Genomic DNA, 21,858 nt, shown 5'->3' with positions numbered 1-21,858 from the left:
ATCTGGGAAATGTACAGCCAGGTTAGAGATCTTCTCCCTCAACCACACCCTCTCAACCCCTGCGCTTAACCAGAGATGTAAAGCAGTTTGTTTCTGTTTGTGGAAAGCATTATTTCTGGGAAGTTCTCTTAGCCAATGGCAACTGCTGATAGCTGACCCTACTCTGGTAGGTTCCAAGTGACAGTTTTAACTACAAACATTCTTTTGGAGTTGGGAGGGCCAGGGAGGGGACCAAAGCCTGTGATAAATGCTGTTTTGGAAACAATGAGATAAGGAGGTCAGGCCCCGCCCGGCCGCCTGCTCCGCCGGCTGGAGGGGACCGGTCCTCCCGGGCTGGAACCCTGTGTATCCGGGTCTGTCTGCCGGGCTGCCGTGGGGGAAGCTTTTGAGAGTGGGACCGGGAGAAGCCGCTTGTAAACAGAGCCGGGCCGGGATGGTCGGCGGCTGGAGCAGAGCGGTTGTCGGTGAGGACAGCGGGCTGCCTGGGTCGGGGCCGTGTCCGGGGCCGGCTGCAGGCCGTGAGGGCGACGGGATCGAAGCCACGGTGAGCATCCGCTTCGCTGCGGCCTCGGGCGGGCTGGGCGGGGCGGGCGATGACACATCCCAGGAGCTCCCCGGGGTCGCGGGGGATTCTTCCCACGCACTGCTTTCTGTTGTATTTCGCGCTGGGGAAAGCACTTCATTTGTGGGAGGTGAGTGAGGGGTTAGTAGACGTGACCCGCAGTTTATTTGTTTATTTGTGAATTAAGAACACGTAAAATAGAAAGTAGTTGCAGAAGATGATGCTGTTCTCTGCGTTGTTTTTAGTAACCCCTCCCCAGCGATCATAGAAACCAAACCCCAGAAGAACCTTCAGCCCCGGAGAAATACGACGAGTGTTCTTTCTGTTGACTCTGCCCATATTGAATGTATAGTAAATGACACCACAGGACTACTGACAAATTGGTCTTGTGCGAAAAGCTTACTAAGCTAAAAAACAAAAGCAAATACGTGATAAGGAGTTCTCAGGCCCACCCCTTAAGCTGAAAAAATTCTGCTGAGTTTGAATGACAAATAGAGACTGGCTTATGTGTATAGTTTTCGAAGCAAGGTGCCTTTTATTTAACATGTTAAATTGAGCTATGTTGTTGTAAACGTATTTTCTTTCTTTTTTCTTTGACCCATGGAACTAGAGAGAGAAATCTGTTTTTTTTCTTTAAAATTTCAATAATCATAATAATTTGTGATTTGTACTTATTCAGCACTATAGAATAGTACACGTTAGAAGTGATTTCTTAAAACACTAAGTTTTTCTTTCATTTACTTCAAGAAAATACCTTAGCAAAATGAGATCTTTAAAGGTCAATAGACACATGATACCTTGGTAACATAAAATAACTTTTAGCTAGGAGTCAAATATTAGGTTAAGTTAACAAGGAGAAGTGTGTAAATGTCATGCACCAAGAAATAATACCAGTGTCTGATGTGTTTGTCTTTATAGTAAATACTTTCACAACTGCCATGATTCAAGCCTCAGCTTAAATTCTTGTTTGGTCACTTTTTCATTGTGTCATTCTGGGAAGTTTACTCAATTTTGTTGTTTCCTAATCTGTAGAAACAGAAGAATAGCCACCTCATCAAAGATTTAATGAAGATTAAATATGTATGCTTTTTGAGATAGAGCTCTCTATGTGCCCCTTTCTATCCTGGGAATTGCTGTGTAGCTCAGGCTAGCCTTGAACTCAGGGAGATCCACCTGCCTCTGCTGGAATGAATGCATGTGCCACTGTGCCTGGCAACTTGATGTCTTCAAAGTGCCTGGAAAAAGTACCTACAATAGGTGTTTGTTGAATGTATTAAATACAAAATTCCCCTATTGGAAAGCAGATGGGTAATTCTCAAGTGTTTTTGGGGAGGGATGGTAGAAGTGGTTCTTGTTGGATGGGTAGAGGGTTTCAGTTTTGCAAGATGAAGAGACCAGTGGAGACTGGGGTGTACAATAATGATGGGCTTTTAGTACACTAAAGAATAGTTATGTTGGTAAATTTTATGCTTCGTATATTTTACTACAATTAAAATGTTTCGGTGTCAGTGTTCAAACATTGTATACTCAGACTTTTTTATTACCACACATCAGCCTCACCTTCGGTTGCCTTTACTGCTGTGAAAGTGCAGTTTGTGGCACTTTAGTTAGTAGATTTATGGACTGAAGATTTATCATAAAGCTTACAAACAAATTATAAAACTAAGACTCTGGGACAGCCATAGTTCCAAAAGTGTCCTTCTGCCAACATTTTAAAGTCTATTCCCCAACACACCTGACTGTATGTTACATGACACACTTGAAATTAGAAGGGAGAGGTCATTAAGGTGGGTCTAATCTAATCTAATCTAATCTAAGTGAAGTGTATTGCTTTCTATGGCTGGGAAATCACAAGAAGACTCAGCATACTGGGGCTGATTTAAAGATGGATGGTACCATTGAGCAGGAGTTTAGGCAGCCTTGAGAAATTTGGAGGGCCTATAACTACCATGAGTGGCGCAACATGAAGCTACCAAAACCTGGTATTTTGCCAACAATCCAGGTAATCTGGATTATTTACCAGAATTTCTACATGGAAGCTGAGCATGGGTTGAGCCAAGACCTTAGTGACTATGAGATAAGAAATATTTTTTAAAGAGCCTAGAGTGTGAAAATTTGTTGTCATGATAGAAAAGTAATATAGAATTTAGCAGGAAAATGGACAAAATAAATAAATACATAAAGAGAGTGTTATTGTGTGGATCTAGGATGCCCTCCAAGGCCTGTGTGTTAAAACCTTAGTCCCCGTAGAGGCGTTTTGAGAGGGGAGGGAGAAGTCTTTAGGGAATGGCAGCAAAGGGGGTTATTTGTCCTTCTCTTCTGTCCTTTTGCTCAGTGTCTCATAACTGAAGTGCTTTTCCTCAGGCCATGCTGCCTGACCCTGATGCACTGTCCTGCCTCAGTCGCAGATGTGATGTGACCAACTGATCGTAGATGGCAAGCTCCAAGACTGTGAGTCAAAGTGAACCCTTTGCACGTGGGAATTTCATTACAGCCATAGAAAGCTAATGTACGCTTACAGGAATTAGAAGTAAAGAGCTAATACATTAAATTGAGTTCTTTCCTTTAATCAAAGAAGTGAACATGGAAGCAACAACAAGGTAATACTTCTCCAGATCTCAAATCACTAAAGATTTCAAAGAGTTCATTCTCATGTCAGATAATATATCGTGGAGCAGACATTCTCAAATACCACGAGAGGCAGACAGTTAGTACTTTTTTTATTAATGTATTCATTTTACATCCTGATTGTAGTCCCAAAAGTACACTGATTGAATGTAAGAAGTCTCAGTGTAAAAGTAACTTTTATTCGCCTCATATAATTGTCATCTGGAAAGCTTACTTGCCTCTGTCTGCTGACCTTGCCCTAGTCCTGGAAGCTTCTAGCCTCCCAACAATCTAATCAAGGCCTAGAATGTTTTAAGCTTCTAAGACTTACTGCTTAAGCTCACCCTTTCTACTTCTTTCTGAACTCTTGCTGGCTGGTTCAACTCAGCGGTTCTGGCCTACACTCCTCTTCAACCTGAGTGATTCAAACTGGCTTCTTTCACCTCTGACAGAATTGCTCAGCATGGCCACATACTAACTTTGGTAATGTGTTCTAAGCTTTTGGCTCCTTCTCATTCAACTCTGCCTCCATCTGTCTTCAGCCTCTCTCTGCAAAACTGCCTCTTCTCCTTCATTCTCTGTGCTGCTCTGTTAAGTAGCTTCCCTTTCCTCTTATTTGAGAGTTTCCGTGTATCCTATTCTGTTAAACTTTCTCTGATTGGTTACTTTGTCTGCCACTCAATTAGACATCACTTTTCAAACATAGGTGCTTCCTTCTACAAACTAACTTTACCTTCATTGTTTGGGATTAAAGGTGTGTAGACCTGCTTTCCTCAGTCACCTGGGATTAAAGGTGTGTGCCACCACTGACCAGAGTGTCTGTATTTCAGCTGGATCACAGAGACCTAGAAGGATGTGATCTCTTGCTGGAGAAGCCATGCTCTGAATTAAAATTTCTCTACATCTCAGCAATACTCCTACCCTTCAATTCTTTTTGCAGTTCAGAGGACCTTATGAGAATAGTTAAGTTCAACGTAATGCTGAATATGCCTTTATATGGAACAGAATTGGAAATATTCTAAATGCCCAATAACGGGGGGATAGTCACATGTGGTTCCATCAAAAGACATGATATAATGCACATATCAAAAAGATATTATGAAGAATTTTGACAGTAGAAAAGGATTCAGTGACTGCTAAGTGGGAAAATGATAACAGAACTGTACCTACAGTACACGTTCAACTAACATATCTTCTTTTTCTCTTTCTTCTTCCTTCCTTTCTCTTTCTTTGTCATACCCCCTGTTAGAGGGTAAATAAGAGTTTATTTTCCCTTTATTCTTTTTAAAACACTGAGCAGTGTGCTTGTAGTACTTTTTTATAACCGCAAAGTTCAGTACATGTTTCAAAGTTGACTACATATAGTGAATACATTTTGAATATAAAACATGTACTAACAATGGAAACAGTAAAGTTCATAAATAATTATGTAAAGAGCAGGAAGTTAGTTTTTCAGAAAACAATAAATAATTCTGGAAAGATTACATGGTGTTTCTTAGTAGGGTAATCGATGCAAACTTTCATCAGAAGAACACTGAATGTGATATTGAAGTAATAGAAGGTGTATGGATGAAATTTTACTAAACTCCCCGTTCCTTTGTCTCTTTTCCTTTCCTGTTATAATTAATTCTCCCCTCCACTAAGACAGAGCCTCATGATATAGCCTAGGTAGGCCTGGGACTTGTGTAGCCCAGGCTAGCTTTAAACTAGCAATCTTGTCTACAGCCACTCTGTCCTCAATGCTCTTCATCTCATCTGGGCTAGTGATCTTTCTTCCTTGGCCTCCGGAGTGCTGTGATTATAGGTGGATGTTGCCACACCTAGCTTGAAGCTCTTGTTTTCTTTAAGATGAATGGATTTAGGTGTTAGGTTATACCTCATTGTAAAGCTAGGAATTAAGGGACTGAGGAATATGTAATCATTTGTAATCATTTGACATAAAGGAAAAGGAGCTTGTCATTAGGACTAGGAAAACCAAGCTAGATGGAGGCCAGTATGACCTTCACAGCAAGCATCCAAAGATTGTGTGTATTGAATACCAGATAGTAGACATACTGCGATCTCAGTGTGTAGCCCTTTCAAAAGACTTGAAATTAGGCCATGCATTTACATGTTTACAAAGCAGGCTGAGAGACTGATACTACTCTACTGGTTTCAGAAGATCTGATTTCAACCTAGAAAAGATTAGTTATGTAGGCCTTGTTGTTAAGATTCTCTGTTTCTAGACAGTCCCCAGGGGCACCGGGCTATGGCTATCCCTTCTCTTTTCCAATGACTGGCCCCTCTTCTGTTTGATATCACCTTCTCCACACCTTCAGAACAGTACCAAACAGTCGTCACAGTGGCTCCTGGCCACTTGCTGCCTTCCTTCATGGGGAACATTTACACCCGGAAAGAAAAGGTATGGAGGAGTACCTGGCAAGGAATTGCTTTCTTTGTTTTCTTATTTTTTTTCGGAATTGACTTCATATATGAATCATAGCATATGGACCATAAGGAGACACATTGTGTTCTAGCTTAAAGTGCAAACCAAATAATTCAGAGACCTTAGTAACAAGCGTGATGAAAGTGGTTGCCAGTAACAAAGTCCATATATAATCTGTTCCTACTTCACTGGCTACGGTAGGTATAAAGACAATACTAAAAAACCCTCATAACTTAATTTCCTGCAGACTATGCAGTAAAAACATGATTTGGTCAATGAGTGTCATTAATCTCGATGGCAAATAAATTATGGGCAAAAATCAAAGTGAAAATAGTTTTATTTATTTTTGTTTTGTTGAGCTAGGTTCTCTCTATGTAGTCGAGGCTGTCCTGGGACTCTATGTAGAACAGGCTAGTCTTGATCTCACAGAGATCCTCCTGTTTCTGCTTCCCACATTCTGGGATTAAGGACAGGAGCATGGCTGACTGAGAGGCCATTTCATTGAGATGTCAAGTATCCTGTTTTTATTAACATTTTTCTTTGTTAATTTGAGCTCGGTTTCAAATTGGATTTCCTAGTTACGTACAACATTCATGAGTGGGGTAGAGGTTTATATGTATATCTAAATATCTTGAGTAGAGTAACTAGTTTATAATTCAGTACAAACTAAAGCTGCCTTGTTCTGTATTGTCCAGTTTACTTGTAGATAATTAGCTAATTGGGAAATGGGTAGACACACTTCACTGTGTGGTCTAGAGGTGTGATAATAACCTTGAATAAGACACACTCAGTCTTGTCTTCATGAAATTTACTGTTTGTTATGGGAGACTGTTATTTTTAATAAAATCCCAAATGTTTGGTTTTTACCAATAAAGAAAGACTCAGGAGCCAGATGCTGGGGTGAAAGCCTGCTAGCTCAGAGAGGCAGAGAAAGCACCTAACTGATCTTCCTACTTAGTAGATGTCCCAGAAGGAAAAGGCCCCTTCTCCTTCACACTGTCTTAAAAGCCCCTCAAACTGAATGTCCATCCTTTCTACTTCCTGTGAGTCTCTCTATCCTTTGGACTTCCTTTCACCCTCTATGGTTTTTTCCTGTGTTCACTCCCTGTCAACTGGTTGCTTGCTCCACCTCTTGACCTGTGGTTGACTTTATGAAAGCTCTTGGATTAAAAGTGTATGCTAGGGCTGAGATACACCACAACTAGAAATCATTTTTTCCAGTGCCCAATCTTGGGGTTCATTGTGTGATCAAATATCTTGCAGTGGGAGACATAAGAAAACAGGCTCTTGTAAAGTAATATCTGACTTAATAACGGAGGCAATCAGGATGCTATAGGGGAATGAATATAAGGTAGGTCCAAATGGGCCTGGGAAGTCAGGAAAAATGATTTCTTAGCACAGACCAAAAGGCTGGATTAGATGCAACCACTCTGGGAGGGGCACTCTGGGAGGAACAATGCTGGTAAAGAGGTTAAGGATAGTGGCAGTGGAAAAAGGGCTTCCAGGCAAAGAAAACAGGGAAATTCTAATTTCTATAAATTCTTTATGACTAGAGACAGAATGTGATTGTGGTAGGAGTGTAGAAGGAAATTTAAGAGCTAAAGCTGGAAGGAAAGTGATGTGAGCTCTTGTGGATAATATTTATGCAGAAGGCAGCAGGGTTTTGACTTCAGAAAGCCCACCTTTCTGGGGGTGTGGTGAGTGGATTAGAGGAGGAGACTGCCTTGATGGCATGGTGATGGTTGGCCTGCAGAGGTGGTGATTTGGAGCAATGGGTAGGTTTAGCAGACATCACAGAGGCAGAATTCACAGGGCTTGCTGATTTATATTAGTCGCTGGTGAGTCAGCTAGAAATGCCAGAGTGGATATTCATCTTTGTTAGGGAGATGATGTCCTTTTCTCTGTAGCAAATGTTTGGAGGAGGCAGGCTCAAGGGTAAGATGAGGAGTTGGTTGTGCGTTGTAGGAATTAGGGCATATATAAAAAGCAGTTACAAATGCCTTCTATCTCAGGAGAATAATCTGTTCTCCATCTGCCACGTGGATTGTAGCTAAGGCCACAGACATGAAGATCATTAGGGAGGGTGGAAGAGATGCTAGGTAAGAGGACTACAGGTTATTTATCATCCGAGCACAGGACAGGAGAGAGGAACATTCATGGACGAAGGAGAAAGGGCAGAGGTGGCTATGTCAGTGGATTCATGCGGGTGGTGCGCAGTGGTCAGTAAGAAGGCTCCTAGATTGGGCCATCTAGAAACTGCCAGTGACCTTTGCCTGTAAAGTTTCACCTGGGGCAGAAACAGAGGCGCTTCTCGTGGGAGAGTGAAGGGAAGAGTAAAAGGCAGAGCCAGAGCCTGAAAGTATAAAGATGAAACATTTTTTTTCAGAAACTGAGAGACAGAGAAAGGAGGGAAATGAACTGAGTGGTGGTATATGTTTTTTGTCCCAGCACTCGGAGGTAGATGAATCTATGAGTTCAAGACCAGCCTGATCTACAGAACTACCGTTCCAGAACAGCCAGGGAGCTCTTCTTTTTTGTTTTTATTCTTTAAAAAAGCTTTTTACATACAGGATGTTTTTGATCATATTCTTTCCTCTCCCCTAACTCCTCCCAGATCTTCCTCATCACTCTGCCCACCCAACTCTATGCTCTCTCTCTTTCTAGATATCTAGTATAAAAATATCAAAACAAAAGAAAAAGTGTACAAAGAATGCACACAGACTCATTTTATGTTAGCCAGCTACTCCTGGCATGAGGCCTGCCCTAGAGTGTGGTTGACATGCCCAGTGACACTCCATTGGAGAAAACTGATTTTCCCCTTCCCAGCAGCTGCCAGCTACACACAGCTTTTTGGTTAGAGTTAAGACTTTGTGGCCACTTCTTTTTCTCTGTGCTGGGATTTTTGTCTGGTTTGTGCACATCTAGTGTGCCTGTCACAGTCTCTGTGAGTCTGTGAATCTGTGAGTATATCAGTCCTGTTGTCTCTGGAAATACTGTTTGCTTGGAGTCATCCACCTCCTCTGGTTCTTCCAGTCATTCTGCCTCCTCTCACAGATCTCTAAGCCCAGAGGGGAGGGATTTGATGGAGACATCCCATCTAGGGATTGGTGCTCCAGATCGCTAACTCCTGGCCTGTTGTGCAGTTTTGGGTCTCTGTGCTAAAAATTCTGGTCTACTACAAGCAAAAGTTCTCTGCTTCGGGTTGAGTGATGTGCTGATTTGAATCTGGCCCTAGCTATTCTGCTAAATCCCTTTAAATCCTGAACTCCTGCACTTGAAGGCCACTGAGAGGCAGGTGCATAGCAGCCCTTGCTGCCTTTAACTCTGCAGAAGGAATGCTTGAAGACTTTCTGTCAGAGCTTCCCAAACAGATCCCCGTCACCACCGTTCCCCTAGTTTATTGGTGTAAAAAAGGAGATGAAAGATGATGTAGTGATCTTTTCCTTGGTGGCAGATACCTGGGGCATCCCATACCCTGCTTCATAAAGTATATCATTCTGGTGTTTGATTTGCACCCCAAAGCCACCTTTCAAAGTCTGACAGGAATCCTTTTTTTTTCTTCTCCCCTATATGTTGACAAAGTAGCTCAAGTTCAGGTTCAAGAAGTTTGCCCCAGATCACACTCTGGGACCTGTGCTCAGAGAGCCGGGACCCAAGCCTTCAGCTCTAGGTCTTGTAGCCCAAGTCGGTGCCCTACACTGGAGGACTGTGTGCTGTCTGTCTTTTAGTTGTTGAGTGTCATGTTATCTTCTTAGTAGATTTAAAAGAAGACTGAAAGTTATCAGTCAATTTTGTTATTTTGTTTGAACTTCATATATGCATAATGCTAACTTCAAGTTAGCTTTAAAAGGAGGCTATTTATTTAAACATGCTTTAATAGTTAAAATATGCCTGACTTATCTCTAGTAGCATCCAGTTTGAAAATATTTCTTTTAATTCTCCTGGCAGAAACTTTGTTTGCAAGTTCTTTTAAGCAAACATTTTTTACAAGTGTTTCTATTTATTGGCCCAATGAAAAATGATTTCTTAGGGAAACAGTAAGAAGTTTGGGCAGTTGGGACTAAACATTTGAAGTCACAATTATTATACCCTTACAGACATTCCAAATAACACATCCAATGTTACAAAGAGAATTGAGGCTACCTCTTTATTAGAGAGCTCTGTTCAGGGACTTCTCATATACTGTTCCCTTGGAGAATTTACAGTGACACAGAAAGATTATAGAAATGATTCCTATTTTTTTTTTTGCAAATTAGGTATCAACTATTTCCCTGGGTATAAATATGACAGTTATCAGGTAGCTCCTTGGGTCATGAGCTTAACAAGTAAAACAATAAAAAATAAATGTTAGTTACAGTTGCTAGTATTTGATACTGAAGTTTCAAGCACCATGTATGTGAAATGTTAGGATCATTAATTGGCTTTGAATTGCAATAGTATGCAGTGTTGCCTTTACTGAGGCCGTATTACTGGAGACAAATAACTTCCTCTCTTTAAGTTTTCCTTGTAAAGTGGAATTAATATCAGCTCCTACCTAACTTGTTAGAAGGATTTAACAACTAAGTTCTCACAAGGAGCCTAACCTAATGCCTTCTTTTTAGTAAGTACTAAGAAAACATTAGCTATTTATTATTTGTTATTGGTCTTAGGCATTATAAGAACTGAATTTTATTTTTAAGCATTTATTAAGCCCATCGTTCTACCTTTAACATAAGTCCATCCATATTGAAAGAGGCCTCTGCAGAATTTTTTTTTTTGGACAGGTTTTCTTTTTATTTTTGAGACAGTCTTGGCTGTCCAGGAACTATCTCTGTAGACCAAGCTGTCCTCGAATTCACAGAGATCTGCCTGCCTCTGCCTTCTGAGATTAAAGGCATGCACCACCATGCCTGGTTCTCCAAAGGACATTTGTAAAGGTTTTACTACAGTGGTGGGCAGGACTCCCTGATGGTGGGCAGCTGTGTTCACACATTCATCATCTTAGTACCAGGCCAGATCAGTCAAATACCAGTCAATCAGATCCTAGAATTTATATATTGCAGAATTCGATTTTTTTTGTTAGTTTGTTGGGATCAGGTTTTATGTAGTCTAGGCTGGCCTCAGATTTCCAGCGTATGTTGTGGAGGCTGGCCATAAACTCCTGACCCTCCTGTACCACCATGCCCACCTTGCAGAATTTGGGGAAAACCCATTTCACATGAATGGTAATGGTCCTTAATAAAATTAAGGGGCTAGGGAGATGACTCATTGGTTAGGAGCAGATACTGCACACACACACACACACACACACACCATATACAACACTATCCACACACACAATTACAAATAACAAATCTTAAAAAAGAAACTTAAGACCAATTAAAGGAATGAAAAGATAGCGCCTACTACTCTTAGTGTTTTTGTAATTGTGTGTGTGGATAGTGTTGTATATGGTGTGTGTATGTGTGTGTGTGTGTGTGTGTGTGTGCGCAGTATCTGCACTCTTCCTCTGCCCTGTATAACAGACAGAGGATTTTCTGGCCTTCATGTTGTGCAGTTAGGTTCTTTCTGTTGTTTGTCCTTATCTTTTCTTATCTTTGAAGTCAGAGTTTTGTCTGCCTTTGCCGCCTGTGCTTGCTTCCTGACTAAATTGGTTTGAGGCAGATTGATAGCCAAGGTCACTGTCAGATTAAAAGGAGAACGGAAGTTCATGGATGCTGCCTGTCACTGCTGAATATGCATCAGATAGCTTTTTGCTTAGACCTGATCACTGGCCTGAAACTCATTTAACAAACATTTTAAATGTTTAAATGAAAACATTTAACAAAGACCTATCCTCGCCTTTTTTTTTTTTTTTTTTTTCAGATTTAAATATAACAGGAAGGAAGGGTTAAGTGCTTCTCATAATAGTCTGTATAAGCACCCTGAAGCTGGTAGCTTGATATATTTTTTTTCAAATTCTGTTTATTTGTGTGTTTATGTATTTATTTCTTTTGTCTTTGGTTTCCTCCTGGAAGCATTGCTGTGTACATATCATTGCCCTTTGGCTGTGATCTGATCCTGCTTATTAAGGATACTTTCTGTGTTCTCATACATCTTATTTTTTTTTTTGTGACTGATTCCTCCCCCAGTTGTTCAGCCCTTCAAGGGTAGATCTGTGTTTTATGCCTCCACTATCTAAAGTACCCCTTGAGTGCTTGCTCCATACTTTTAAAGTCTCTGAGAAATGATATAACTATTATCTGCCTCTGTGCTTCCCAACTGTAAGGTAGTTTGGGGTAGACAGAGCAGGATTGCCGTTTAACAGAGATGGCCCAGAGGCCTTGTATCAGCCCAACTTGCTGGCTGCCCTTCAGTTGGGAAGGCAGTGCTAGTACAAGAGCCTTTTCCTGGGCTCTACAAGCCTTTTCCTGGGTGTTGTGCTCTTTGCTGTATTTGTCCTATTGCACAAGCTAGGTGGCTCAGGCCTTGGCTTCAGTCTTTATGGTTCTACCCCTGTGGCACCCATGAGCTTTAAGGTGATTTAAAAGGTTGAATCTGGGTGGCCCACAGGACCCGGTAATTAGCCAAGGATTTCAGAACGTCTTTGTCTTCCCCCATGGGACCTTCAGCTAACAATAGATGAGTCATTTTGATCTCTTTCATCATGGTTGAAACAGTCCCGTTACTCCATTCACCTCTCTCTGTTGAGATTGCTCTAAGTATTTATTAAAAGGCTCACCAAGCACTTTATAAACCATAGTCTAAACTGTGCATGAGGAAAATGAGTATTTTCACTAAAAGCATGTAATTTCTCCCACAGGTTAGCTGGATTTTGAGGCATTATGCAAGAAAAATTAAAAGAACTCCAGCTTATATTTGGAAATACCTCCAACCCCATTTGTATTTAGAAGATTACAAATAGTTGTCTGAGCTGATGATAATCTTTAGGTCTGAAGGCACTTCCCTAGTCCTTCTGGGGTTCACTGTTGCTACATGTCACACTTTCAGCCCTGGGGCCTGTGGTCTCTAGGAACACCTTGCAGTTACTCCCTACTGTAGTTAGGGATGGACTCCAGCAACATGGGGTTTGGCTGTTTCGGGGTTGCAGATTGGGACCAGTGCATGCTAGCCAAGTGCTCTATCACTGAGCTATAGCTCTGGCCCTCCTATTACTTTTTTTAATTTATGTTTCAAGGCAGGGTTTCTCCATGTAACAGAGCCTTGGCTGTCCTGGACTTGCTTTGTAGACCAGGCTGGCCTTGAACTCACAGAGATCCATTTGCTTCTGCCTCCTGAGTGCTGGGTTAAAAAGTGTGTACTCCCATAACCTGCCCTTCTTTTACTTTTAATTTTGAGGCAGGGTCTCAGTAAGTTGTGTAGGCAGGCCTTGAACTCACTGGCTTCTTGCCTCGATCTCTCACCTCTCTATAGATAAGGTTACAGTCCTGTACTACCAGGCTGGGCTAAGGATAGAAGTTGTCACTTTCTACCCCAATCTCAGGATGAAGGTGATTGGAACAATCATTTGCTTCATCTTTAATCACCGTTCCCTGCAATGGAGGCCAGGGCAGATGGAAAACATCAAGTCTGCAGTTTTAGACATTTAAAGAACTGAAATCTGTCTGTCTGTTTTATTTCTAAGAGCTGGGCATATTAGGACACTGGTGGTTTCATGAAAATAGACTTCTTAGTCCAGTGGCTGACGTAAAAATGCTAATAATTTTGCTTCCTTTGGTAGCAGAGCAATCTGAGGTTTGTAATATTGTATGCTTATATTTATCTGGATTGCTGAAAAAACATCTTGGAGCATGAAATGTCATAAGATTTTGCAGGTGAAAAATGATAAACAAATGCAGAGCTGAACTGAAAAATACTTTGATTGCTGGATGTATTTCAAAAGGGACATCTTAGTGCTAGCATTAAAAAGCATTGGACCCCGAGTTACTGGAAAATAAGACCAGCCAAGTTGCTGAGTGTGTGTGTGTGTGTGTGTGTGTGTGTGCTAGGTCATCACAAAATATTACTGTATTCTGCAATGGTGCTTTTATTTCTATCCACAGTCTTAGTTAGATCTTTGGTACCGGATATTTGCCATGTTTCAGTGGCAAGGAAGCTTTCTGTGTTCAGGTATAATTTTTAAAACTTGGATAAACATGAAGTTTTAGGAAGTAAGTCGTATTTTACTAAAGTAAGCTTATATTCAAATATATTTTTTACCAGGAAAAAGATTATATTAACACTGTTAATATAAAATGCAAAAGCTTGAAAAATTATGGTGTTTTAAAAAGTAAGTCAAATGGCCATCACTCAGTGGCTACCACAAAGTGACCATCATACGGTGACCATCACACAGTATCCATTACATGGTAGCCTCAGTCCAGGTACTTGATAGTCTTGAGTCTTCATTTGAGGATGACTATCTTAGCACCCACAGTATACACTGTGAGGCTTAGAGACATAAAGTGCCATGCGACATAGCTAGCACTGTAATAAATTATCCTCCTCCTCATCATCTGAAAAGAACATACAGTGGGTGATGTAGGAGAGGTACCAGAGATAGACTGTGGCAGTTTAGAGAGCCATTTGGCCTCCAAGAAGGCATTCAGAAGGGATGGCAGATGAGTGGCACTTGAGTCGATAGAAATTTAATGATAGACGTGGGCAGAGGGTAACTTAGTGATGATTACCAGCAAAGACTGGGAGTTTGAAAAGCATAAAAGTTAATTAGTAGTGTTCTTGTTCCGAGTAAAAGGTGTGTACAGAAGGGAAGTGCAAAACTGGAAAGGCATACTGAGTCAAAGGTTCAGGAGGCCTGGGATGTCAGGTTAAAGGGTTGGATCTTGTCGATGGGAGCTTCATTGAGAGCTCCACTGCTGTTTCCCCATTGCCTACAACCGTGTCCAGTCCAGAGTGGACACTCAGCTAATATTACATATTACATATACATATTACAGAGTATAGTTTTGCCATGAAGTGGGTCAGGTAGCTGGGAACATAGGACCAGAGGTCAGGTCTGCATTTGAGAATGAAGGCACAAGTTTGGAATTGTAGGCATATTTGATTGTGTAGCTGCAGTCAGTGAAGACGACTCAGATAGTGCCTGTATTTGATAAGGAGATCCATAAGAGGGGGAGGAGGAGGAGGAGGATGTAGACTGAGACTAAGTGAGTTGGAATAAGAGGGAAACTGAAGAGTTTAGTGCCCGAGTGTATTAGTTTCTTGTTGCTGTGACCAAATACTATTAAGCAATGGAAGGAAGGATTATTTTAGTTCATTGTTTCAGAGTGTAGTCCATCATGGTGGGCATCGTATAAGCAGGAGTGTGAAATGGCTGGTCACATTGCATTTTCAGTCAGGAAACAGAGATGAATTCTCTGCTTTATTCTCTCTGGAACCCCAGCACATAGGATGCTGCTGTCCTCATTATGGGTGTATTGTCCCGCCTCTCTGTAAATGCCATCAGACAGAGCAAAAGGTCTGTATCCTAAATTCAGTTGAGTTGACAGTCAAGATTAACCAAACCAAGTGCTGGAGAGGTGCCTCGGTGGGAAAAAGTACTCACTGCCAGGCACGAAGACTTAAATTTTATTTCAAGAACACACATGGTGGAAGGAGAGAACTGACTCATGTATACTGTCCCTGACCTACACATACTGGTGAGGCATGTGTGCTACACATATAGATCTTAAACGAATCAATCCCACCAGAAAATTGTGGGCAAAGCTTCTATGGGGGACTGGCTGACCTAGGCAGACATGGGCTTTGAAAATAGTAGCAGCCAAGTAATGAGGAGGCCACTAGATGACTGCAGAAGTTCCACGGTGTGTGGCCCATGCCAGGCTGTAAAGAAGAGGTGGCAGAGCCTTCTCCTTTCTTCCTCTTTATGTTCACTAATATTTATTGGGATTTCTGGTTAGAGACTATATTCAAAGAGACAGTGGTACCGAAACTATGTATATAGTCTTGATTCCAATTGAGTATGGGGCAAAATCACCCTTTACTATTCATTTTCTTTCTCCAAGTTACAACCCCATGATTAATTTTTATTTTATTTCATATCTGTCAGTATGTCCTAGAATTTCTATGCGCATTGATTACTATACAAATACTTTGTATGAACACAGTGCTCATCTCGAGACATAGCAGTAGGCTTTTATTGGAGTCCGGGTACAATGCAGCCATTTCATGCTCATTCCAAGCCTGTAAAAATGGGGTTCTACCTGAGTTCCAAGCTGTGTATTTCATCTGAAAGCCCCCAAGGGCCCTGATCTGATGCTGCTGGCATGTCTGTGCTCCATCAGCATATTCACATGGTCTTTGTGATAGAGAACCGTAAAAAGCAGCGTACTTCCTGATTCAGAAAGGTCATTTTGCTGGTCACATTTTCTGGTGGCTTCATTACATTGTGTAACTCAGAAAATTTCCAGTCAGCTCCAACTTTAACCCCAGTAAAGAGCATGTGAGAGCCCTGAGTGCTGGCCATCCTTGTGGTCACCTTGGCTCTCATTTTGCAAATAGATAGGCAGAAACAGGTTATTGGAAGTGTCTCTGACAGCGAATTGTTCTTCTCAGCCCAGCAGTTTCTGAAATTGCATGGCCCCAGATGCTCGCAACACTCATTACATTCTGACAAGTCACTGGGAGGAAGTTAGCACCTTTGTCAGCCAGCTCAGAAGGTCGGGTACCTTTCTTTGTGTAAGTTAGTCTAGTGTTATTCCTCACCCATGCCTGCTTCCACCTCTGTATGGATTCAGCCTGTTAATTAGCCTTGCCTGTTGCACGTGTAAACAGCACATTTTCTTATTAGAAAATAGCAATATACAGGTTCTTCGTCCTGTTACATCTTGATACATGTGTGAGATTCTTTGGTTTAAGCTCTCAACTTTTCTTCCTATACCCAATGGGAAAAATACTTTAAAGAGATTCTGTAATTGAGGCTGGGGACATGGCTCAGCTGGAAAGAGCACTTGCTGGTCTTCTAGTCCTTTGGTTCCTAGCACCCCATGGCAGTTTACAACCATCTGTTAACTCCAGTTTAAGGGGATCCAGCACTGTTTTCTGGCCTCATTGGGTATCAGATACCCATGTGCTGCATATACATACATACAGGCAAAACACTCATGTATGAAATAAGAATTAAAAAATCTTATAATTCCCCGAATTTGAAAGACAGATACTATTAAGTATTGATTTTGGCTTCAGATACGGCTTTTGTTGAACCGATGAGTATTTTCAGGGAGAGATGGGGAACCTGTGGTTGATGAAGGGGTCCAATGGAAACTTCATAATTGCATGGCTGCTAGTGTTATTAGAGGCATGTTGGAGCAGCTGCCTAGTGAATGAGCTACATGCAAAGCAATTTGATATCAGCAACTTTAATGGCTCCAGGTAGCTGAGTCAGGCACTCAGAGGTTAAATGGTTTGCCGCAGGCCACCCAGCAAGTGTGTGGTTGAGCCAGATTTAGAACAGAGTTCTAATTAGCTCTTGACTTCCAGCTTTGTACCGAGGCTCACCACACTGTACCCCTACACTAGAGTTCAGTTGTCAGAGGAAGGGACACTTCGTATTTTGACCTGTCTGAATAGGTTTAGTTAATTCAAAACGAAATGAGGCAAGCCTATAAGAGGTATTCAATAAAGAGACTAAAGACAGTAGAGTTCAAAGAAAGATAAAATTCCAAAACAAATAAACAAAAAACAAAAACCAAACCCCAAAAGACTCTAGAAAAGGGATTCCCCAAATATGACAATGTAGCAATTGTAAGGTAGGGTAAGGGTACTGTGGCATGCTTATCAAGTTGCTCAGAGCCTGCAATGGGATTTGAGAGATTGGCTGGTCACTTTTAACGCAATGCAGTAAATCAAGATGCAGTGAGAGTTTGGGTAAATAGGAAAGGTTCTCTAGCTTTGACAGAAGTAAGGAAGAGTGAAACAGCAGACAGTGTAGGTGATGTAGATAGGCCATGAGGGACCAGGGATGTTCAATGTGTGTGTGTATGTGTGTACAGCGAGGGAGAGGCAGAGGGAGATGAAGAGTGAGTAAGAGAGGACAAAGGGAGAGGGAGAGACACAGAGAGAGACTTTTATGTGCTTAAGCAAAAATGAGCATACATTCCTGGACTCCTAGAGCTTGTTTTAGTGGGGAGAAGAAATACTAGCATTAATCATTAAAAATTAAATGATAATATTAAAATATGACAAATGCTTAAGGAAAAAGGTGATTAAGGTTTATTCAGACATGTAATCCCTGCTGATGGTCCATACTCCTGACCTGACATGATGATAGTGGCACTTCCATGTTGTGTTATTCTTCCTTAAAGCATGTAGCTCTGGTCCAATCATGAAGAGAACATCAAAACAAATAAACAAGAAGCCCACATAAAAGGAGCTGGGAGAGGGCTTAGTTGCTAAAGTGCATGCTGGGCAAGCATGAGGTGAGGATCCAAGTTTGGATCCCTAACATATACTGGCGTGATTTAAAGATTGCTTCTTCAGCATTTGTAAAGCTCTGGATTTGATCCTTAGTAAACACGCACGCACACACACACACCTTGCTGGGTTTGAAATGATAGGTATCAAAAGAAAGACTGGTAATCTTAGGAGATTAATTTAACAATCTATATGTTGATATCTTTTCTGTAAAATGGGAATCTTGTAGTGTATGCTCATTTGAATATATTAATTTTTCATAGTCTCTGGTGTACAAGAGGAAATTGGAAAAAATACCATTTCAAGTTTCAGAATTACTAAAACTCATTATGTAATTCAAGAGACTGAGGCTTAACTTGGGACTCAGAAAGAACAAACCCAAACCTGTTTGCAGCCGGAAATGTTGTATGAAGTTCTAATACAATAAATATTAAAACACACAAAAGTGCCAAGTTCAGAGTCACCACCTCTTTATAAGAGAAGCCAACCACAGTTTCCATGATCTGCACATACCATTGCTATAGTTAAAGGACAGATTTTGGTCTGGGGACAGGGTTCAGTTGATAAAGTGCTGGCATTCACAAAGCCTGGTTTGATCCCCAGCACCACCTAAAATCAAGTGGGGTGGCAAACACCTAAAACCCCAGTGCTTGGGAGGTGGAGGCCAGAGGATCAGCAGTCTGGGGCATTTTCAGTTTTGTAATGGGTTGAAGTCAGCTTGGTAAATAGATAAATAAAAGTCTGTGTATATTAGTTTAATTTACATATATTCAGTAGCATAGTTTGATGCTGTTGATTTAAATATACTGGTTTAATGACCTAACAGCTAAAAATTAATTGATTAGTTAAAGTTTTTTGAAAACAACAACAACAACAAAAAACAAAAAAACATGTCTCATTACCATTTCAGCAATGTGTATTGGTATTACTAGTTTTACCTACTTATTAGCATGAAGAGGAAAAAAAAGATGTTGTCTAATTTCAACTGTTTTGTGAAAGACATCCTAGACATTTGAAATGCAGCTCGTGTGAGTGAGGAACTTCGATTCACTGAATTGAAATAGCCATATATGAATACTGTATTTGACTGTATAATAAAGGTCTGTTCTAATTGTACCCCACCATGGAGGTCTAGCGTTTTCCAGAGACAGTGGGTCACTGCTTATGTAGTGTTCTTCCTGCTCAGGTTGAGCTATGAGGTTTGGTGCCTCAGGTCCAGAAAGAGAAGAAATGATGTACTAAATCATACTTGGGCTGTAATTTTGCCATAGGCTTTTTGTGTCATAAACTCCTGACCTTTAATCCTAGGCTAGACCTGTACTCTGAGGCCAATCTAGAAGCAGTAGTTTGGCACATGAGACCTTTTTCTAGGAAGACTGGAGAATTCTGAGGGCCAGAGTGATCATTAGGCTTTATTTGTTCTAACCTGAGGAAGCACAAGCAGGGATGTTAATATTCAGGTTTAGTCAAAGGACAGCCTCCCTCTCCACTTCTCCCTGCACCATCACGGCCAACAGACCATGAGCCATTTTAAGTTTTATGAAAGCGTTCCTGATTTTAGACCGATTGCAATATAGGCCCAGCCACAGAATCCCTAGTGTCTTTTTGCTTAGTATTTTAGGTCAACAGATCAGAGGTTTTTGCCAGGACAGTCTTTTCACAGCTGCTCTCAAAGACTTCTCTCTGTGTGTAAAAGCTGTTGGCCTTATTCCCCATTATCAGGTGCTCTACCCTGTTCTGCTTAAGTTCTCATTCAAAATAAAGAGTCATGTGTATCCCTGAAAATAATAAGTTTCTATAGGTGTTGTACCCTGTGTGTATGGCTGCCATAGAAGAGGCATAAAAATGGGAAAGTGATTAGATAGAGCTGTGCATTATACAGTGAAACTGTCTCAATAAAACAAACCAAAAAAGATAAGGTCTCAATTTGTAGCAGGCTTAGAACTCACTGTGTAGGCCAAGCTCACCTTAAACTCATGGTCATCCTCTTGCTTCTGCTTCTTGTTACAGCTATACGGCAGTGTGCCTGGTATACAATGACCGTTTTTTTTTTAAAAAAAAAAGGTGTTTGGTGGGAGTAGGGAGCTGGAGAGAAGGCTTAGCAGTTAAGAGCACTTGCTGCTCTCACAGAAGACCTAAGTTCAGTTCCAGGTAACCCTGTGGGACAGCCCATAGACACTGGTAACGCCAACTTCAAGGGATCTGACACCGTCTTCTGGATTCTGCAAGTACCCAACACACTTGGCATTACACTCATACAGACATGCACATGTATTTACATAAGTGTAATAAAAATGAAGGGTAACCTTGTGCCAATGTCGTCTTGTTTGTTTTCTCCCAGGAAATCGAGGATTGGCACTGCCTTGCTTTGACAAACGCTGCCCTGCTGTCTCTGAGACCTCCAGGAACAAGCTCCCGTATGTCTGTGCTTGGTCTTGTCTAGGCAGCCAGATGAAGATTACTGCCTCTTGTTTCCACAGCTGCATTGCTGAACCACCTCTCTCTGTTGGCTGAATGTTCGTGACACCATTTCTTGAAGCAGTTTAGGGGCTGAGACCTTGGACCCTGTGTCATGGAAGCTTTGGAAGTAGATGACATCAGCCCCGCCTTAGAGGTTACTGAGGATTTCTTTAGTACTTTTGACAGTAAGTTGGAAAAGGCTGTGCAACAAGCAGAGGTTTATGGGATTCAGGAAGTCCCTGAGCTGGTGGGACATGAGGTACTTGGTAATATAACAGACAATGGTGCTTTGAGAAGCGTTGCTTCTCTGGGCAAGGGGAACATGATTTGGGACCACTGTAAGAGCAGGCTCCTAGAAACCAAAGCTCAAAATGTCTTCCCTGCCAAAGAACAGCTTATGGTCCAGAGAGGGACAGCCCCAGATAATCTTTCCTGGATGGAACAAAAGGAAGCATCGACCTTCAACTTTTTCAACATCTGTCAGCGTCGGAGGGACAGACCTCGTTCTGTGAATGACTTATTGGATGAGACCACAACTTTCAAGCCAGGACATGCTCGGTCGAGGTCTGACGTTACCCACGTAGACTGGCGCGTAGTCCTTAGCACCATGCCTTTGCAGCAGCAGCAGCCATCCCTTCAAGGCCCACACTTTGCCAGGCCATCTTTTCTGTTGTCTTCACCCAATAAGGTTGAAGATGCTCAAGGAAATACAGGTATGTTTTACATCAGACTTCTGGTCAACAGCTGTTGATTTCATCTCTGTCTACCTTATATCTGCTAACTCTCCAGTATTCACCTCTGGCTTTTCTGTCTCCCATACTTTGGTGTATTCTTTGCTTCAAATCAGCTTATCTTCTGAAGAGGTATTTAGTGAAAGTATGACAATGTCTAAGTCTCCCTTTCTAATCATCTGTGTTAGAATATTCTTACACCTCCTAATGTAGTGTTTTCCTCTGAACACTGTGCAGTATTGCTTGTTCATATAAGATGTTTTTCAGATCACGTATTAGATTTTATTAGCCTTGCTTCCTGGTGGGTTTAAGATGTGTGAAGACACAGTCTGTTGTGCAAAACTTTTCATCCAGCTGAAGGAGTCAGACATCAATGAAGTTTCGGAAAATTACTCAGAATGAGAGATAGTAGATGGCCAACTGAAATGTTTGTTCTACTCCATGTACAAGTGAGTGGCAGTGACTCTAAGAGGACAGAGGAAAGAGAAGGCACAGTGCGCTGGGCTGCTCAGAGAAAGGTTGCAGGTGACATGAAATGTGCTGCCCTTGAAGGACATGGAAATTCAGAAAAAAAATCAGAAGATGATCATCACAATCATAGTGTGAACGAAGGTAAAATGAGTGGGGTGCAGCTTAATTGTAGGACACTTGCTTAGCATGAACAAGGCCCTGGGTTCTGTCCC

General features: G+C 41.5%; 1 protein-coding gene across 2 annotated transcripts in view; it reads left to right on the top strand.

Annotated features, from left to right (window-relative positions):
• Window positions 1–334: 334 nt before the first annotated feature.
• The window catches only part of Plekhm3 (pleckstrin homology domain containing M3), a 163,981-nt gene continuing 142,457 nt past the window's right edge, over window positions 335–21,858 (top strand). The window contains exons 1-3 of one of the 2 annotated variants that reach the window (XM_021642033.2): window positions 335–544; window positions 2,927–3,013; window positions 20,326–21,157. In XM_021642033.2, the coding sequence (XP_021497708.1) occupies window positions 20,557–21,157 (601 nt within the window). In that variant the 5' untranslated portion in view covers window positions 335–544; window positions 2,927–3,013; window positions 20,326–20,556. The remainder of the gene's footprint in view (window positions 545–2,926; window positions 3,014–20,325; window positions 21,158–21,858) is intronic. The other variant, XM_021642032.2, reaches the window with a different exon arrangement.

The sequence above is a fragment of the Meriones unguiculatus genome, chromosome 15 (assembly GCF_030254825.1).
Source record: "Meriones unguiculatus strain TT.TT164.6M chromosome 15, Bangor_MerUng_6.1, whole genome shotgun sequence".
Lineage (NCBI taxonomy): Eukaryota > Metazoa > Chordata > Mammalia > Rodentia > Muridae > Meriones > Meriones unguiculatus.
Note: the sequence above shows the minus strand (reverse complement) of the source record. Positions and strands in the feature narration are given on the sequence as shown.